A 17,939-nucleotide genomic window follows, 5' to 3' on the forward strand; every position below is an offset into this window, starting at 1 on the left:
CAAGGGCTGCCGGCCCTGGCAGGCTGTGGCCCGTGACGTGGGGACAGCCACTGGGGGCTCGATCTTTCCTCTTCACCTCTGGCCTCTGCCCTGGGTGGGGATTCCTGGATACAGCACGTGGGGTTTTTCCTCCCTGTGGCTCTGCTCCCCCCGAGTCCGGGGTGAGGTGCTTCTGCTACTACAGGGTTTGTGGTGGCCCTCATTCCCATTTTACAGATTGGGACCCTGAGGCCCGGGCAGAGAAGGCAGTAGGGGCTGGAGGGAGGAGTTAGGCTTTGGAGCCAGAGAAATGGGGGCCTGAGCTCAGGCAGTTTCCTCCATGTCGGGGGTTCCTCACTGTGGGCAGAACCACCCTTTCCTCCCATGATCAGAGCACCTAACCCCATGCGAATAACCATTTCCTCCTCCTTGACTGACAGCTGGGTCTGCAAGACTTGGACTCCCTGGGGGGGCCGTCTTCATGGGGCTGCGGTCTGGGAGCCTCAAGGGCGGGCGTTGCGGCGTCCAGCCACCGGACCGGCCTTTCCCCTGGTTTGTCATCTCCGTTAACCCCACAGCAGCCCTCTGGGGAGGCTGCAGTGATCCCCAGACTGTAGACGGGGGGCCTGATGCCCAGGGAGGTCCAGTGCTTGCCCGTGTCACACAGCTAGTGGGTAAGGGAACTGGGATTCCAATCCCCATTCACAGTGACCAGTGACGCTGCCAAGGCTGTAACAGGGCCTCTAAGCAGGATGTCTCAGTGACAGCAGGCAGGCACAGCCCCTGAACGGCACCGGGCCTGACGCTGCAGAAGCACCATGTGCCGGCAAGAGGCCACACGAGTGGAGATTCATCACCCCCCAGCTTGCCCTGCCCCTGGCACGTGGAGGCTGACCCCCGTGCGGACGAGCGAACCTGAGGTCTGTGGGCAGTGGGGGTAGGGGAAGGCCTCAAGAGACGACAAAGGCTTTCTGCCACCTGGGCAGGTGGGGCCTCAAACATTACATTTCAGAAATTGGTCTTGTTACTGTAACTACCTCTAAGTTTGTGAAGCAGGCTTTACTGCCACTTTCCAGGAATCTGTGGCTGTGGACAAATGATGGCTTAACAGATGGACAAGGCTGGGCCACCACCACCTCCCCTGTACTGCCCACTGCCGAGGGCTACCTGGAGGAGGTGGCCAGTGCGATGAGCAGGGCCTGGAGGACACCGCGGATGAAGACGATGGGGTTCTTTTTGGTGATGAAGAAGTAGAGCAGGGGCAGGATGAAGAGGCCGTGGACCACCAGCCCACACACTACAGTGACCGCGTAGAAGCCCAGCTTTTTCCCCACGGCTGTGGGGTCATCCATCTCCAGGATCTTGCCGGCGATGAGGAACACGATACCGAAGGGGAAGTACCTGTTGTGGGGGCAGGGCAGCCGGCTCAGAGCCAGGCAGGTGAGGGCCCCAGGAGGCCCTGGCACTGCATCCCTGCCTGGCCTGGCTTCCCTGAGTCTGCCGGGGCTCGGAGGGCTGACTGGAACTGAGCGCCTGGTGCCTGGCATGCGGCATCATCAAACCACCGCCCTCCGCCGGCCCAGCCCGCACAACCCTCCTGCCCAGGCCTCTGAGGAGTACGCCTGCCCTCTGCAGGCCCACATTTCAGCCCGGCTACGCCACAGTCTGCGCGTGTGACCTTGGGCAGACCTCTGCATTTCCCCATCTAAACTGCAGGGTTGGACTGGAAGATTTCTAAGGTCTGAGCTCTGAACTGAGGAGTGGCAGCTGGTTCTCCCTTCCAGAGTTTCCTTCCTCCAGACACTGAGCTGATGAGCGCCATGTGATGGGGGCACCGGGCCAGCAGAGCCAGAAGTGGCAGGCCCGGGGCTGGAACCAGGCCCGGTCAGGGCCGGGGATCCAGGGGAGCACGTGTGACTCTGGAGGCCCCAGGCCAGGGCTCCATCCCCTGGGCAGCCCACCTCTAGGAGGACAGAGGATGGGGCCCTGGGGTCCCTCTGTCTGCCCAGGGGAGGAGTGGAAGAGGGTGGGGAAGGAGAGGCCATTCCCATCCTGGCAAGGCTTACCACACCGCCACTGCCACAATCTTCATGACGGACTCATTGAGGCACTGGCAGAAGCTGACCAGGGGGGCCCCGCTGTCACCCATGCGGCCCAGCATGATGCCTGCAGGGGCAGGGACACACGAGCATATCACTGACCGCACAGGCCAAGGCGAAGGCAGGTGTGATAGCTGCACATGACAGCAGTGCTGGTGGCAAGGTGGGGACAGACCCCCCACGCACACACGGATCTTGCCCTTGGCTGACTTCCCAGCAGCCTCCGTACACCAGTGTTTCCCCTGCTCCCCCTCCCCTTCTCCTTGGCCTCCACCCGAGGACCAGGGCCGTGACCTTGCCACAGGGCTCTCATCTCTTCCTTCTCTCTCATCCTTTTCCCACACCGCAGCAAGTGTCGTCCTCTTCCGACAAAAGCGCTCCTTGCTGAACGCCCCCGCCGGCTTCCCTGATGACCTAGACCATGACCAAGCTCCCTGCTGCTCCCGGCCCTGCTGGATCTGACCCCTGCCTATACCTCCCACCTCCCTCTGGCTGCTCTTGCTATCCTCTCTAGGCTCTGCGTCGCTGGCCGTCTGTACATTTCTAGAAGATGTCGAGCTCTTCACTGCCTCAGGGCCTTTGCCCACGTGGTTCCCGATGCCCGAAACATGGCTGCCCAGCTCGCCACCTGCCTTGGACACCCGTCCCCACTGCCCTTCGAAAACTCCCAATTTGTTCTCTTCCGTCTCATCTCTTTCCGATCTCATCATATCATTTATCACACTTATAATTGTGGTTTTCCAGCTCTCTGTTTCTCTGTTTCCTCCAATAGAAGGTTAGCTCCATGAAGGCAAGAACTATATATCAGCTGGCACATGGTAGATGCTCAACCGTAGGAAGGAAGGAAGGGAAGGAAGGAAGGAAGGAAGGAAGGACCAAGCCTTTCCCAGAGCCCCCTGCTATTCTCCCATTGGGGTTCTGGACTCTTCTCCACTTGGAAGTGTTCACATGTGACTGGTCCACGGGTGAGTGCCCTGCACGTGAGCACGGTCAGGCCACTCTTCCAACCGTGACCAGTGACCGCTCCCTCTTCAGGGGCCGACCTCATGAAGCTACCGTGCTGTGCTCCCGGAGACCCATCTACTGACTCAGCGAGGGAGGGGCAGGGCAGGGGTTCAAACCTGGCCTGCGGGACTCCAGAGAGGGCTCTTTCCCCACCCCCAGAAACCCCGAGCCCACACTGTCTTCGGAACCACCGCCACTGGGATGAGGAGGGGACCCTGCTGGGGTAGGAGAGGCCCGACTGGAGGTGACACTGGCCTAGCCCTGCCCTCCTGGCCTGTGGAAGCCTAACTGAGCTCAGACACAGGTCCCCTGCCTGCTCTGACCCTCCCCTCATCATCCTCCACTTAGATTTCTCTGGGGGCACCCAAGGGCTCTGTCTGGCTGGGTGCCAGTGTGCATCGGACCCGGGGTAGGTGTGGGCTTCCTGCAGCAGCAAAGGCCAGTGAGAGCCCAGCCTCAGCCGCAGCCCAGCCCCAGGGAGAGGCTGGGAAGGGAGGCCGGGCTGAGGGGACAAAGCGAGGAGTGTGCCCCGGACCTCAGACACGGGCACGCGCTGACACTAGCACTGCAGATGGGGGCATACACAGGCTCAGGCACACACTGACTTGGGTACACACGCACAAATCCACACTCAGCCACGCACAGTTACACACGGTCCGGTCAGTGAGCACTTTGTGAATTGAATCGGAGGGCCTCAGGGCTTCTGTTTGCTCTGCCAGTAGATGTCCTTGGGTGTGTTCCCACCCCTGTGACAGAGGCGGTGGCTGAAAGCAGAAAGAATACTCAGGACTGGGGACTCATTCTCAGATGTGCTGAGGGCACTTCCAAACACTGTCTTGTCACATGCTTGGGCCACTAAGGTCTGGCCCCTCTGCATGTCTAGTGTTTTGGCTGAGATGGTAAGAGCCCTGCTATCCATCATTGCCCATCCATTCACCCATCCATCTCCCCATCTCCCCAATGGGTTTTACTGAGGGCCTCCTCCTGCCGGTCGCTGTGGTGGGCAGGCTGTGGGGGTAAACGGACAGCAAGCCAGGCCCGTCTCTGCCTGCATGGAGCTTCCGCCAGCTGCTGCACAGACGTTGAACAATTACACCAATGATTACATAACTGCAGTCGGGTCAAGAGTTTAAGGAGTAACCCAGGGCACCCATCTGGGGAGTTGGGAAGATCTTCCTGAGGATGTGATGCTTATGGAGCCCCATCCCCGCCCCCCCCCCATCACTACCACCCTCCAGGAAGGGAAAGAGGCTGGGTGAGGAGGGGGCGTGTGCAGCCAGGGGAGGGAGGCATTCTCTGGGGGCTGAGAGGCAGTGTGATTGGGGGAGTGACAGGGGCAGAGAGGAGTGGGAGGCAGCCAGCTCCGCTGGGTGTCGGGCCCCTTTCCAGGTGGACGGGAGAGCCACTGGAGGACACTGCAGGGTGCTTGTGACCCCGTGAGAAGGACACACCAGCACAGGGGACTCTTTAGGCAGTCTTTGCCAAAACCAGTTGAAAGATAATGGCAGCCTTGGACCAGGGTGGTGGCAGTGGATGGAGGGAAATGCAGGGGTTGCAGGCGGATTTCAGGTTTTGGCTGTGGGCTGAGACAGAGGGCGAGGCAGCAAATGACCCCCAGATTTCTTGCTATGAACAACCAGAAAGATGGGGAGGGTTTTTACTTGAAAAGAAAACCCTGTGGATTAGTCAGGGAAGCAGGAGAGAACCTCCCAGGCTGGGGTGATGGGGAAGGTTGATGCCAATTTTAGAAGAAGACTCACAGTGACCCCTGGTATGGCCCAGAAGGACAAGCCAGATTGTTCTGGTTGAGAGAGGAGGTGCCCCCAAAGGGAAAGGTTCTGTGTGTGTGTGTGTGTGTGTGTGTGTGTGTGTCTGTGGTGGGGGCGGGCTGAGGCACTGCAGGCAGGGACAGATCCATGGGTTTTGTGGGATCTGAAGCTTGTACAGTGTGGGGCCCTCTTTAAGAAAAAGAATACAAAGTTTAAAACAAAATAAGGTGCAGGCCTCAGGAGGAGCCTGTGCAAGCTAAGCTTCACCAGCTTCCAGGTACAGAGCCTGTGGCTGGGGGTCTGGGGACCCAGGGAGAGGAGCGCAGGGGAGGGAGTGGTCAGGCGGGCCGGCTGTGGGCTGAGGAAAGGCACCCACCGGTCTCAGAAGAGAGGCCGCCAGGGAGAAGCCCCTGCCGGTGCAGGTGGGAGGAGCAATAGGGCTTTAAACAAACAGTGATGGCTGATAGTTTTTAGATTTTTCCTGTTTTGTTTTGTTTTTTTAATGTTGTTAACTGCTCCCTCCCTGTAGTCCCCAATATTCCCAGACCTCAGTAGAAATTTCAGGAACAGGAGGGGCCAGTGGCATGGTCTTTTTCCAGGGAGAGCCCAGTGCACCCCAGGAGGCACCCTGGCCCCCAGGGATGGAGAATTCGAGTGAGGAACACTGGCTCCATGGGTGGGGGGGGGATCGGGGGGCTGGAACCAGTCCACTGGGCGGGAAAGGAAGGGACGACCTGGAAGACGGGAGACCCGAGGTTACTCAGGTCGCTGGAGGCAGCAGTGCGGGGAGGGGTGCGAGCAGGGCAGGGTGAGGCGGGCCGCACGTACCCATGGTGGCGGAGAACATGACTATGCCCAGCACGTTCATGCCATCGCTGGTGCCAGGCTCTGACTTGTAAATGACCTCAGGTGGCGGGGTCAGGTCCAGGGCGAAGTTCTGAATGTGAGAGCCATTCTCTTCCCGGACCCCGTAGATGAGGACCCGCCGGGGAGGGGCCTCCTCTGATGCCACTTTGGGGGACTCGATGACAGGCGTGGTCTTGGTGCGGTACTGGTGGGCGACACCCAGCCAGGAAGGGGTCAGGGCCACCGTGGTTATTAGCATCGACAACAACAACAATAAAACATTTTGGAAGCACATTTGTGCCCACTCATGAACTATCTGATTGACAATAACCCTGTGAGGTAGGCAGGACAGGGATTATCATCAATATTTTACCAAAAAGAAAACTGATTCCTTCAGTCACCTATGCACACTGCCAGCCGCGCCCCCTCCCTCCTTCCTCCCTCTTCTTCCTTCCAAGCATGGTCACACCCTCGGGGGCCCCTCTCTCACCATCTGTCTGTCTCTTTCCTCCTCTGCCTGGGCAGTTCTCCGTTGCCCATCTATCCCTCCCAGCCACCCAACATCCATCCGTCTAATGGTCAGCGGCCCTGCCTTCCCCTGATGGACCCTGGGGCCTTCTGCCGGCGCACCTCATGTTACTGCAACTCGCTTCGCTGCAGTTCGCAGGTGTTGTGTTTGTCGTTGCTGTTGTTTCAAATAGAAAGTAAGACCCTCCACCAGCAAAAACATTATTACCTGTTTCATTGCAATACTCGTTCTATTGTGGTGGTGTGGGACTTAACCTGCAGTAGCTCCAACTTCTGCTGCATTTGGAAAGCTCCCCTTGCCCCAAGCCTGCTCCGTGAGATGAGGTCCCAGCTGTGAAGAACTGAGCCCTTGAGCTGCCAATGCGTCCTCCTCCGCCCCAGGGCATTCTGGGTCTTTCTCTCCCGTGCTACAGTTCCTAGGATCCCAAACCAGGGAGTCTCCTGCCCTCCCATTGCCACCGTGTCCCTGAGGTGAGCCTTGGGTAGGGGGAAGGAACTTCTCTGGAAGGACATGCGACCTAAGTTTTTGGGCTTCAGTTTCTGTACCTGTGCAGTGAGGGTCATAACCGTGTCTCCCTCATTAGATTAAATAACAGCGGTGGGCAAAGTAGGTCTACGGTTGTTCATATGGAGAAATTATAATATAAGGATAACACAGGAATAAACTCTGTGTTTCACGTATTCACAACTGCAACCCTGCCTTTGCCCACCCTGAATATGTACGCGCTCACAGCAGTGCCCGGCATGGGGCGTGTGCACCTCGTGGGACCATCGCCGCTATCACCACCGTGCAGCGATGTCCTTCGGATACCGAACATTCTGCGCGGGGTGCTGGGCGTACAGAGTGAACCAGATGTGAAGTCTCCTCTGAGAGCCTTGGAGAAGGAGTGGCAATACTCTGCCTGAGAGAGTCTCACAGCTTCACAGAGAAGGTGGTACTTGATCTGGGGCTTGAAGGATAGGAAGGCGTTTGCCACACGGCGAAGGGCATCCCAGGCAGGCGTGAAGTACAGCGGTGTTCTCCCCCCACCGTCCCCCCGCCGCCACAGTGTCAGCGATCTCCCGTCACTGCTGGAATTACGTCCAAACTCCTAGTCTAGCATTTACAGCCCTCTCCTCCCTGGCTCAGTTCTTGGGTTGAAGACCCAAGAAGTCAGGAATAATAGCTCGAGATTTCATAGCTCCTTACTGGGGAGCCTCCTCTCCAACCCCCAGCCCCTTCCTTGCATCCCCAGACCCCAGGCAGGGCCCAGCACGGGGATGGGGGTCCAGAAACGCCTGCAGGATCAAGTCAACCAGGCAGCCAACGTTTTAGAAGGGAAAGAACTAGAAACTGCTAGAAGTGCAGACTATTGGCACACAAAGATCTACGAGAAGGGCAACACTCCGAGAACCAGAAGGGATATGGCTAAATAAATCACAGTCCAGCCTTATTACCACAAATGTCATATTTTTTAAAACACTGAATAACTGGGGAAAATGCTTACAGTATAATGGGAGTGGGGGAAAGCAGGATGCGCACTGACCCTAATTTTATTTGGAGGGAACAAAGACTGAAACCATACCAGCTACTAGGACCATTGCTGGGTGCTGAAACTGGAGATTTTGTTTTATATTTTTTAGTATTTTCCTAATATTTATAGTGAACATTAGTACTATTGTTATTAGGGGGAAAGAACTATTTTAAAAAGAAAGAAAACGAGCTTAGAAGCAGACAGGCCTAGGCTTACCCACAGGGCTATCATTTACTATCGGCGCATCCTTGGGCAAACCCTTTAAGCCTCTGAGCCTCAGTTTCCTCGCCCTGGAGAGGGGTGAGCCCTACCCGAGGGCCAGTTATTGACTGTGTGAGCCCGGCTGGAAACCTGGAGCGGAGCGGCGCTCCATGAAGCCACGCTCCACCCTCACAGTTTTTCTCCACGCAGAGCTGGAAGCCAGGGCAGGCGCAGCCTTGGGGAAGCCCTGAGGATCTAGGTTTCCCGTTCTCCTCCCCTCCAGCACCCTGCCCCCGGGTGCTGGGGACACTTGCCAGTAAACCTATCATTTCCCAGTTGGGCCCAGGCTGGCCCCGCCTGTCACCCACTCACCTGTTTGAACGTGGCTTCCACCAGGTTGGCCGGGAACATGTTCCTGGGAAGACAGTCGGGAATTGAAGAATTTCAGAGCCTGGGACAGGAGGAGCCTTGGGATCATCTGAACGCCTCCCCTGGCAGTCCAGACCCTCCCTGACACAGCCCACCTCTCTCCGCAGCCGCACCTCCTCCCACCACGGGCCACCCCTGGGCACTGAGGGCTCCCACACCAACTGCATACAGACCCTTAAACACACCGCGTCTTTTCAGATCAGCCCTGTGTTCACACTCTCACTTCTGCTTGATGCCCTTCCCGCTTCTCTAACTGCTACTCCAATCAACCAGAGCCCAAGCCTTCCTGGCCGCTCCAAGTGGCCTCTGAGGCCCTGCCCCCAAGTCACCGACTCTCCCGAGCACAGGAGCACGGCGTGGCTCACACGCTGCCTCCCCCGACTGACTCCCTGGAAGGTGGCACGTGGTCGTTCATTCCTCACTCTCGTGTGCAACCCAGAACCTGGCACATAAGTGGGATCGTTATTCTCATTAATACTGAGTAGATTTATTTTCATAAAGCAAAAGGAGGAGGGAGTCTTGTCCACCAGATATGAAAAATACTATACAGACATAGCTGTCAAAATGAGGAGAAGCTGGCACAGCCGTCCAAAGAAAAACCAATGTAATGGAACCTGTAGCCCGGAAACAGAGCCGGGGGCTGTCTAGCATTTCATAGTTGACAAAAGTTGCTTCACAAATCAGCTAAGAAGAGACAACCTCATTATAGACAACTGTGCAGCCAACCATCGCTTCAGAAAAATAAAAGTTAGATCCTTATTTGTACTTTGTACCCAATAAATCTCAGACGGTTTAAAGAAATAAACAATTTTCAAATGCACCCATAAAAAACTAAGACAAAATATAGATTAATGTTGTATCAGATCTCAGGATAGGGAGGGACTGAGAACAAAAGGAGCAATAAAAATGAACAGATGTCACTACATTGAAATGAAGAATTTCCTAAGTGCAATACGATATCCTGGACTGGGTTCCGGGACAGGAGAAAGGCCATCAGTGGAAAAACCGGCGAAATCCAAAGACGGTCTGTCATCCAGTTAGTAGTTGCGGTAATTCAGTTTCAGTTTTGAAAACTGTGCTGGGCAGGCCAGCGGCTGACACCAGAGGAGGCTGGGTGAGGGGCACATGGGAAATCTGCACTGTCTTTGCAATTTTTCTGTAACCCTAACATTATGCCTCCATAAACAGCGAATAAAATTAAGAAGCTCACTAAGACAGATTATAATACAAGTAGAAATTCTAAAGCAAGTGACAAGCCGGAGAAGCTGTCTGACGGGGTTATCATCCCACATCTGCGAAGAGGTTTCGCAGATCTTGCCCTCATCTCCGTGCTCACTGTCTGTCCCCTCTCACCAGAGCCCCTGCTCCCTGGAGGCAGAGGTCTGTGTCTTGTCATTGCTGCGCCCCCAGCTCCCGGCAGAGTGCCTGGCACAGAGCAGGTGCCCGGTAAATATTTGCTGCTGCATAAATAAGTGGACCACAGAAACACGAATACCCCAGTAGAAAAACAATCGAAAGTCACAACCAGGCACTTCACTTCACCCAAGAAGAAACACCCGTAGCTCCAAAAGCTTTTTAAAAGTGTTCGGCTTTATCAACACATTAAAGGCATCCCCACCATCAGACTGGTAACGAGTGTTTCACATGACGATGCATATCGCTGAGGAGGTGTGGGCCCCTCGCGTGGGCCTGGCGGCCACCTTTCTGTTAAGCAATTTGCGACCCATATCGAGGGGCTTAAATGCATCATATCTTTGTCTTTACACACTGCTGCCAGGGACCTCGTCTAAATCAGGGATCCTAACAAAGATTCTTGTTCACGCACTTGCCCTTCCTTGCACACTCACACTGCCCCCTCTACCAGGTCGTCCCTCCCACTCAGTCTTCTTGGCAAATCTCTTCCAATGCTCGGCTCACACATAGACGGAGTCACACAGGTAAATACGAGTGTGCATTTTTTCTTAACTTTACACCCCAGCAGCCACTGTTGGGAAGCAGAAACTACCCATTTTTTCCCTGCTGCTAAGGATACAGGTTCGGTGTAAGCATATGGCCCGAGGAAGAGGCTCAGAATGAGCTGCGGAGGCAGGAAACTGGGAGAGAACGGTCGCAGCTTCTCCCACTGCTTTCAGCTTCGTCACCAGGGCAAAGAAGCAGAGTCGGGAGCTGAGCTCTCAGAAGCTCAAGCGGGGCTTTTCCCAGTGAGTTATGAGCAGACTTCTGCCGCCAGAATAGTAGCTGCTGCCAGGGCTCTGACATCAAGCTGACCAGAAGCACCCGCCGGGCACAGAGCCTGCCAGAGGGCCACGGGCCGCCGGCCCAGGTCACGCACGACCAGAGTGGACGGTGCCCATGCTGTACTGATTGCTGACCGTCTGCAAAGCTCCCCTGGGTACAGCTCCACTAGGGTCAACTGACTTCTGAGGTGGGTCTCTACTGTAACTTAGAGGAAAGGCTGCCTCAGCCTGAGCAGAAACTAAGCACATTCAGAAGGTCATAAGAAACAGAATGGAGCATGCCTAGTACGTACATTTCTTTAGAACTTCCTTCAAAATGAGAATAACTTAAAACGTGTTCTATGGCAGGGATGGCTCATTGCCTAGCCAGTCCCAGCCCTCTCTCCTTCTTCACGAACAGAAGCCCAGGATATTACGGGACCGGCAAGGCCCTGCCATCCAGCCCTGCTTCCCAGCCTCTCTTGCTGAAGGGGTGGCCACTGAGGCCTGAGTGGGGGTCACTGGGTGATGTTTTCCAGAAAACTGTTGAAAAGATGCCCGCTCAGCCAGGACCCTTTGGTCCTTTCCTCCAACTGTCTTCTCTCTGCCTAGAACATGGACATACCAGCCAGAGCTTCAGCAGCCTTCTTGGACCATGAGACACACGGATGATAAAAGCTGAGTGCTGAGCACGGTAAAGCACAAAGGTGCAGGGAAGACCTGATGACCATGAACTGACCACCCCTGGGCTGCTTGTTTGGGAGACAATGCAACCTTTACCCGACGAAAGCCTCTGCTGGTTCAAGTTTTTAACTAGCAGCCAAAGGCAATGCTTGACTAATACAGGTACTCCTACTAATTCTTAATGAACGTGTCCTACAGATTTGAATAAAGAATTTACTTTTGCCCTGACCAGCATGGTTCAGTGGGTTGGGCATCATCTGCAAAGCAAAACGTTGCTGGTTCGATTCCCACCAGGGCGCATGCCCAGTTGCAGGTTCGGTCCCTGGCTGCATGTGTGAAAGGGAACTGATCTATGTTTCTCTCCCTCTCTTTCTCCCTCCCTTCCCCTCTCTCTGAAAATAAAACAATTAAAATTTAAAAAAATAATCGACTTTTGATTGTGAAATGGGAAAATGTGCACCTTGTTTTGCTCTTGAACACCCACGGGCGGCCCCTGCCTGCCCCGTGGGGCCTGTGCTCCTGGAGGCATTACATAAAGTGCAGACGCCATGGCCGTGGAGTGCGCACACCCTGCTCTTGGCCGGGCCTGCCTTCCCGTCTCTCGGGGCAAGGCCGCAGTGCGCCTCTTGGCGCCTCTCCTCACGTACTGTTTATAAGCTCCCGCTGTGACAGTCCAAACTCACCCTCACCCCGTGTCCCCAGCCCAGGCCCCGGAGATGGGGATTGTTCCTTCCCAAGCACAGCTCCGGGAGCTTCGTCCAATCCCCGAGAGGATAACTGGGAGCTATACACAGTGCCAAATCATTACTTAACCTCTCTGGTATTTTAATAAGATTGGGGGTGGCGGGAAAGAAGGAAAAGAAGCTCCGATCAGTGTTCTGCTCGGGTTTCTCTGCTGGCCGCCCTGTGAGCAGACGCCGGTTTTCTGGAGCCTGGGAAACGGGCTCACATCTTGGCGAGGCATCCGGGGACACGGCCCACCATCTGCCTCTGGAATCATCTTTGAGAGACGGACGCCCATCTTCCCACCCCCGAGGGGTGCCCTGGGCCTTATTTCCCTGCTCAGATGGCCCCCACATCCTCCTGACTTTTCCTTTGTCACACCTGCCGCCAGTTCCCTGCCCTGGTCATCGTTTTCCTGTTCAGTTTTCTACGCATGGTGGGTGGGCATCTGCTCTGGGCCAGAGCAAGAGTGAGAGGAGGACCTCCGGTGCCCCCACTGCTGGTGTCCTCGTCGTATGCACAGCCCCTCGGAACACCAGGGCTAGCAAAGGTCTCAGAGAGTGGCTGTCCAGTGTGCCTGTCCCATCTGCCTGTCCTAAGATGCTGGGCAGCCTGATGCAGGGGCTTGCATTCGCCCCCCACAGCCCGAACTCTCAGCTCAATGTCTCCCCCCAGAGCAGGTACTTAATAAAGGCGGGCTGAAGGGAACGGAATTGACTGCAACCTGCCCCTACCCCCAGGGTATCCCTGTGCGTCCAGCCACCCACTGTGCACCCCGCCTTGCTCCAGCATGTCCTCCCTGAACTCGCCAGCTTCTTGCTTCTGAAGCATGACAGCCCAGCCCTCCGCCTGGAATCAAGGTCTTCCAGGCTGAGCTCTGTCCTGTGCTCCTGACCACATCTCCCAGAACCTGCCTCCAGAAGCTTTGGCTCAGGCCCTGCAGCCTCCTCCCAGGGTTGGAGGCCTTTGCGTTTCAGAACCCAGAGTTAGAAGGGATTCGGAAACCACTGGGGAAACTGAGGCCCAGAGAGTGGGACTGGCCTGCCCAGAGCCACACAGTGACTGACTGGTAGAGCTGAGACAAGACGGCACATCTCCAAGGTTCTGTCCCAGGGGGCACATGTGGTCCCCTGCAGCCACATTCTCTAAGAAACAGTGACAGCCGCCCAGCTTTGCACAGCAACTTGCCTTGGGGTTGAGAGTGACTGGGGGGAAGCCTCAAACCAGAAGGATCAACTTTCGCCACGTGAAAAGGAGCTGAGAGCAGGAACTGCTCCTGGAACATTTGACTCTGACACGCGTGCCCCGCCCGGAGCCCTCAGCCCCTGCGCAGCGGAGGCAGTGGTGGGAGGGCGGCCCCCACCCCCATCATCACGTCTTTCCACCACGCAGGAAGGCTGTTTCGAATCACAGAATCCAAGAAACAATGAATCATAGTCACCAGCTCTTAGAAATAACGGACCTTAGAACTGGAACATCTCGAAATTCCTCTTCTCCTGGCTCACAGGACATCTGCTCTCCCGGCCCTCCTCCGGGCCCTCAACTGGCTCCTGCCTTCAGCTCCGCAGCCCTCAGGGCGGCAGTGGGCCACGCTCACCGGCCTTGGGCCGCCTGCTCTGCACGCTCCCCCTGGGCGGTCCCTCCTGTCCTGTGGGCTCAAACCCCAACCCCACTGATGCCCCCACATCCCACGTCCGCATCCAGAGAACACTGTGCCCCTCCTCGGTGCCAGCTGCTGTCCTAGGCACCAGGATATGGCGGAACACGGGGTTTTTAATGCTCTAGCCCTCCTGGAGCATATTTTGTTCCAGTGGGGGAGACAGAAAGAGAAACACAGAAGTCCACAGACATGACAGTGTCAGGCAGTAACAGAGGCTATGAGGAGAGAGTGACAGAGGTCCCTGTGAAGAGGTGACACAGAGCAGAGGTGTAAATGGAGGGAGAGGAGGGCCGAGTGCCTCCTGCAGGAGGCAGCAGTGAGGACAAGGCATGCTGACAGGACCCTAGTGACACCTGGAGGAGGGGTACAGAGGTGGGCGTGGCTGGGGTCAGGGCAGGCAGAGCTGGCACAGAGGTCAGAGGCCGACCTGCCTGGGGTGGGCGCTCGTGGAGGGCCTGTAGATCACAGAAAACACTGGATTTTGTCTTGCGAAGGGTTGTGAGCAAATGTTAGAAAGGATTCCTTTGCTGCTGTGTGCTGAGAACAGCCTGTGGGGAAGCAGAGACCTTGCCGGACACCGGAGTGCATGAGAGGGCGTGGTGGTCTGGGCGATGGTGGAGGTGGCAGAGGGGGACAGGAGGGACAAAGTTTGGGATGTTATATTGAAGGTAGAGCTGACAAACTTGCTGACAAACTGGAGGCAGGAGAGGAGAGAATGAGACACCAGCCCAAGAGGAGCAAGACTGAGCACAGGGCAGATTGACGAGGAGATCAAGAGCCCAGCTTGGGGCGTGTTAAATTTGAGATGCCTTCAGACAACTGTATGTAAGAATCTGAAGGGCAGAGGACAGGTTTCCAGGCCAGAAACAAAACTTTTCAGCGTTGGGGTACAGAAAGGACTCATCGTCACGGTACGGGATGAAATCACAAGGCAAGTGAGCGAGGGCACGACACGCCCTGTCTGGTCTCTTTCTGGCTCCAGACCCTGTGGCTGAGAACCACACGACAGGAACAAAGTTGTAAGTATGTTTGCGATCCTTAGTTCATCATGTACCTCAAAGAATAAAGAGAACCCAGAGAACGGAGAGAGTGAAGGGGGCGCTAGACTGATGGCATCGTGGCTCCCTATCACGGACGCCCTTTGCCTGGTAATACTGTGGTCTCCTCTCACCTGAGTCTGGGCTTGGCCACATGACTGGCTTTGGCCAATAAGATGTTAACTGACCTTGAACAATTAAAAAAAAAAAGATGTTAACTGACTTGACAGAGGCAAAGACTTGGAAAAACACTTACATGGTCCTCTGCCTTCATCATCAGAATATGCCCAGCCCAGCTCTCTCTCTTGGAATCCCGTCATCACCAGGAAGTAATTCCAGGCTGGCCCTCTGGAGGGTGAGAGATCATGGGAGTTCATCTGCTGAGATCACCCTAGATCAGCTGCTCCCCAGGCGAGTGACCAGCTGCCTGCAGGCACAGAACCTTCCAGCTGACTTAGAGACTCAGAGCTGTCGTTTTAAGCCACTAGGTCTTGGGTGGGTTTGTTACTAATAATAATGGATGCAATTAATAATGGATGGAGAGGGTGAGGAGGACGAGAGAGGAAGGAAGGCAGGAAGGAAGGAAGGAAGGAAGGAAGGAAGGAAGGAAGGGAAAAAGAGAAAGAGAGAACGAAAGAAGAAAGAAAGAAAGAAAGAAAGAAAGAAAGAAAGAAAGAAAGAAAGAAAGAAAGAAAGAAAGAAAAGAAAGGAAGGAAAGAAGGAAGGAAGGAAGGAAGGAAGACTGGGAAGCCAGAAAGGGGGGTGGGGAGAGAGAGAGAGAGAGAGAGAGAGAGAGAGAGAGAGAGAGAGAATTGTGTGCTGGGTCTTTATCCCCACGGGCAAGGACGGGACTGTCCCTTAGGGTTTGCGGAGTGTCGGGGCTGGCGCCTGACTCACGCCCAAAGGCCCTGGGAAAGGCCTGAACTTCCAGCAAAGATATGTATGTTTCCCATGGGCCAGATATGGACCCTGCGGAAGGGACCCTGCCTAAACGGGTCACCCAGAGGGTGAGGTGACCTCTGAAGAGGAGGTGACCAGAGGTCAGGCCTGAGGACGGCGTTAGAAGCAGCCAGACGAGCTGGGACTGCCCAAGTCAAGGGAATGACAAGGAAGACGCCAGTGATGGGAGGGGCTCCAAAGAACCCACAAACGCACCCTGAAGAAATACAACTCGGGAGTGCCTATGCCAGCTCACTCCAGAACCTGTGGGGGAGGACCTCCCAGCCCACTCTCTCTCCTCTCTCCACTGCTCCAGCCCTGGTCCCAGCAACAGGGCAGTGGATGGAGCAAGAAACAGAAAAACCTACTATGACCTTCTTCCCACTCCAGGTTTCCAAGTTTGAATCAGATGCAAAACACTAAGACAGGGTTCATTTTAACTCGGATGAGTCTGGAGTTTTAATATTAGACTGGACTGGATTTCTTACATCTGAGACTGGCAAGAAAATGAAAGGGACTAGAAGGAGTCCACAGAGCACGTTTGATGCGGAATCTTGCTGAGCCCAATAAATCGCTTCCAACATGGTGCTTCCCGGGCTCTGTTCCGACTGCTGTCCTCACCCACGTTGTGCTGGGAGACCCCTCCGCCGTCAGGGTCCACCTATCACCTCTGCCCTGCTGGTTTCCCAATCCCCTTCTCCAGGTCGGACTCTCCCACTAGGCGGATGCGCTAGCCAACCATCAGCAGGCATCTCGCCTGGGGACGTCCTGTGCTGGCACCATCCTCTGGTCTGGGGACTACACCGCCATCCGCTTGGGTGCTCAGACCTGAAACCCTCATGCCATCAGCACCACTGTCTCCTCCACCCTCCCCTTCACTTTGCCTGTCTCCTGCTGGTTTTACCTCCTGAGCAGCCCTTCAGTCTGCCCTCTTCCCCCATGTTTAGAACCCATTTCAGGATAAAACGTAATGTCTGACCCGGTTCACAGTGCTCTTCACGGTCCAGCACCACCACCTTGTCCAGTGATTGTCCAGCCTCCCCCCCGCCCACTGCGCTCCTCATGCCCAGTCACACTGCAGGGGCCGTGATTTCTGCCCACAGCTCTCCCTTACAGCTCAGGCCCTGCACAGCTGTCATGTCCCTGGCCCCCTGCCCTCCCACTCACCCCATCCGTTACAGCAGCAGCTTTGCCTCCTCTGCCCCTGCCCCACCCCCCACCCCCAGCCCTTGTTTTCCCCAGCAGAGCCCCACCCCCATGCTGTCCGTGTCTAGTCATGGGTTTTCCTCTCCCCAGGTCTAGGGCAGCTCTGAGTGTCCTGGCAGGGGGCCAGCGTTGGTGAGGAGGCCGGAGAGGAGAGGGGTGGTCTGTTGGGAGTCTGGGGCAGGGAGTCAGACGTGCAGGTATCACAGGGTCTACAGTGCTTTCCTGGGAGGCGAGCACAGGTGTGTGAAACCAACGGTTAGCAGAGCCCGTGCAGGGGCAATGCAAGGGGAGAACGCCCTACACTTGGAGTCAGACAGCCTGTAAACAGGGGACCAAAAAGGAAAGGGCGGTGGAGGGGGGGGCGACCTGTGACTGCTGGGCTTCCATCTGAGAGGAAGGGTGTGCACAGGCGAGCGCAGTCAGTCAGCAAACACTCACTGGGCCTGCTCTGTGCCAGGCCGTGTGCCGGGTCTGGGCTGGCAGAGGGGCAGCCCCGACCTACCTGGAGGCACTCCTGGCCGGCGGGGGAGGAAGGTGCAGTGTGAGCAGAGGGAGCACAGGGGCTGAAGGGGCAAAGAGCGGCCCCCGTGGCTGCTGCCTTGTCACCATGAGAAATCCAGGGCAGACCCTGAGCATGCACTCCCCCTACCCCTGCCCCTGCCCTCTGGGACACCTGGGGTGGGCTTGTGCGGCCGCAGCCCCCCGCCCGGGACAGGACGGCTTTCCCCAGCAGGGTGTCGGTGGCAAGGGTTACCGGATGAGGTCCAGCAGGGCATCGGCTGAGCTCATGATGGGCTTCCCGCTCTGCTCCGTCGCCTCCTTCTGGGCCGCCCTGCCTGGGTGGATGATGGAGACCATGATGATGCCCACGATGACTGCCACAAAGGTGGTCCACAGGTAGTACGCCACAGTGAGAATGCCCAGGCGGCCGGAGGTCTTGGCATCCAGAGAGGCGAGGCCGGATATCAGGCTGGGAGGGCGATGTGGGTCACAGTCTGTGGGTGGGGCAGGCCCTGGGCTCACCCACCCTTGCTGCCCCCACCCCCGCCCCACACCCTCACAGTGCTCCAGGGGACATGCTGGCACGCAAACCCCCGCCCCCAT

The 17,939-nt window shown here is 56.3% G+C and overlaps 1 protein-coding gene across 5 annotated transcripts in view; it reads right to left on the reverse strand.

Annotated features, from left to right (window-relative positions):
• SLC1A7 (solute carrier family 1 member 7) overlaps window positions 1-17,939 on the reverse strand; it is a 46,644-nt gene that overhangs the window by 4,075 nt on the left and 24,630 nt on the right. For 4 of the 5 annotated variants that reach the window (XM_028513806.2, XM_036026104.1, XM_036026102.1 and 1 more), the window contains 5 exons: window positions 17,590-17,805; window positions 8,314-8,356; window positions 5,681-5,903; window positions 2,046-2,145; window positions 1,147-1,380 (listed from right to left, as the gene is read on the reverse strand). In XM_028513806.2, the coding sequence (XP_028369607.2) occupies window positions 1,147-1,380; window positions 2,046-2,145; window positions 5,681-5,903; window positions 8,314-8,356; window positions 17,590-17,805 (816 nt within the window). The remainder of the gene's footprint in view (window positions 1-1,146; window positions 1,381-2,045; window positions 2,146-5,680; window positions 5,904-8,313; window positions 8,357-17,589; window positions 17,806-17,939) is intronic. The other variant, XM_036026103.1, reaches the window with a different exon arrangement.

This window comes from Phyllostomus discolor, chromosome 5, assembly GCF_004126475.2.
Source record: "Phyllostomus discolor isolate MPI-MPIP mPhyDis1 chromosome 5, mPhyDis1.pri.v3, whole genome shotgun sequence".
Classification (NCBI taxonomy): Eukaryota; Metazoa; Chordata; class Mammalia; order Chiroptera; family Phyllostomidae; genus Phyllostomus; species Phyllostomus discolor.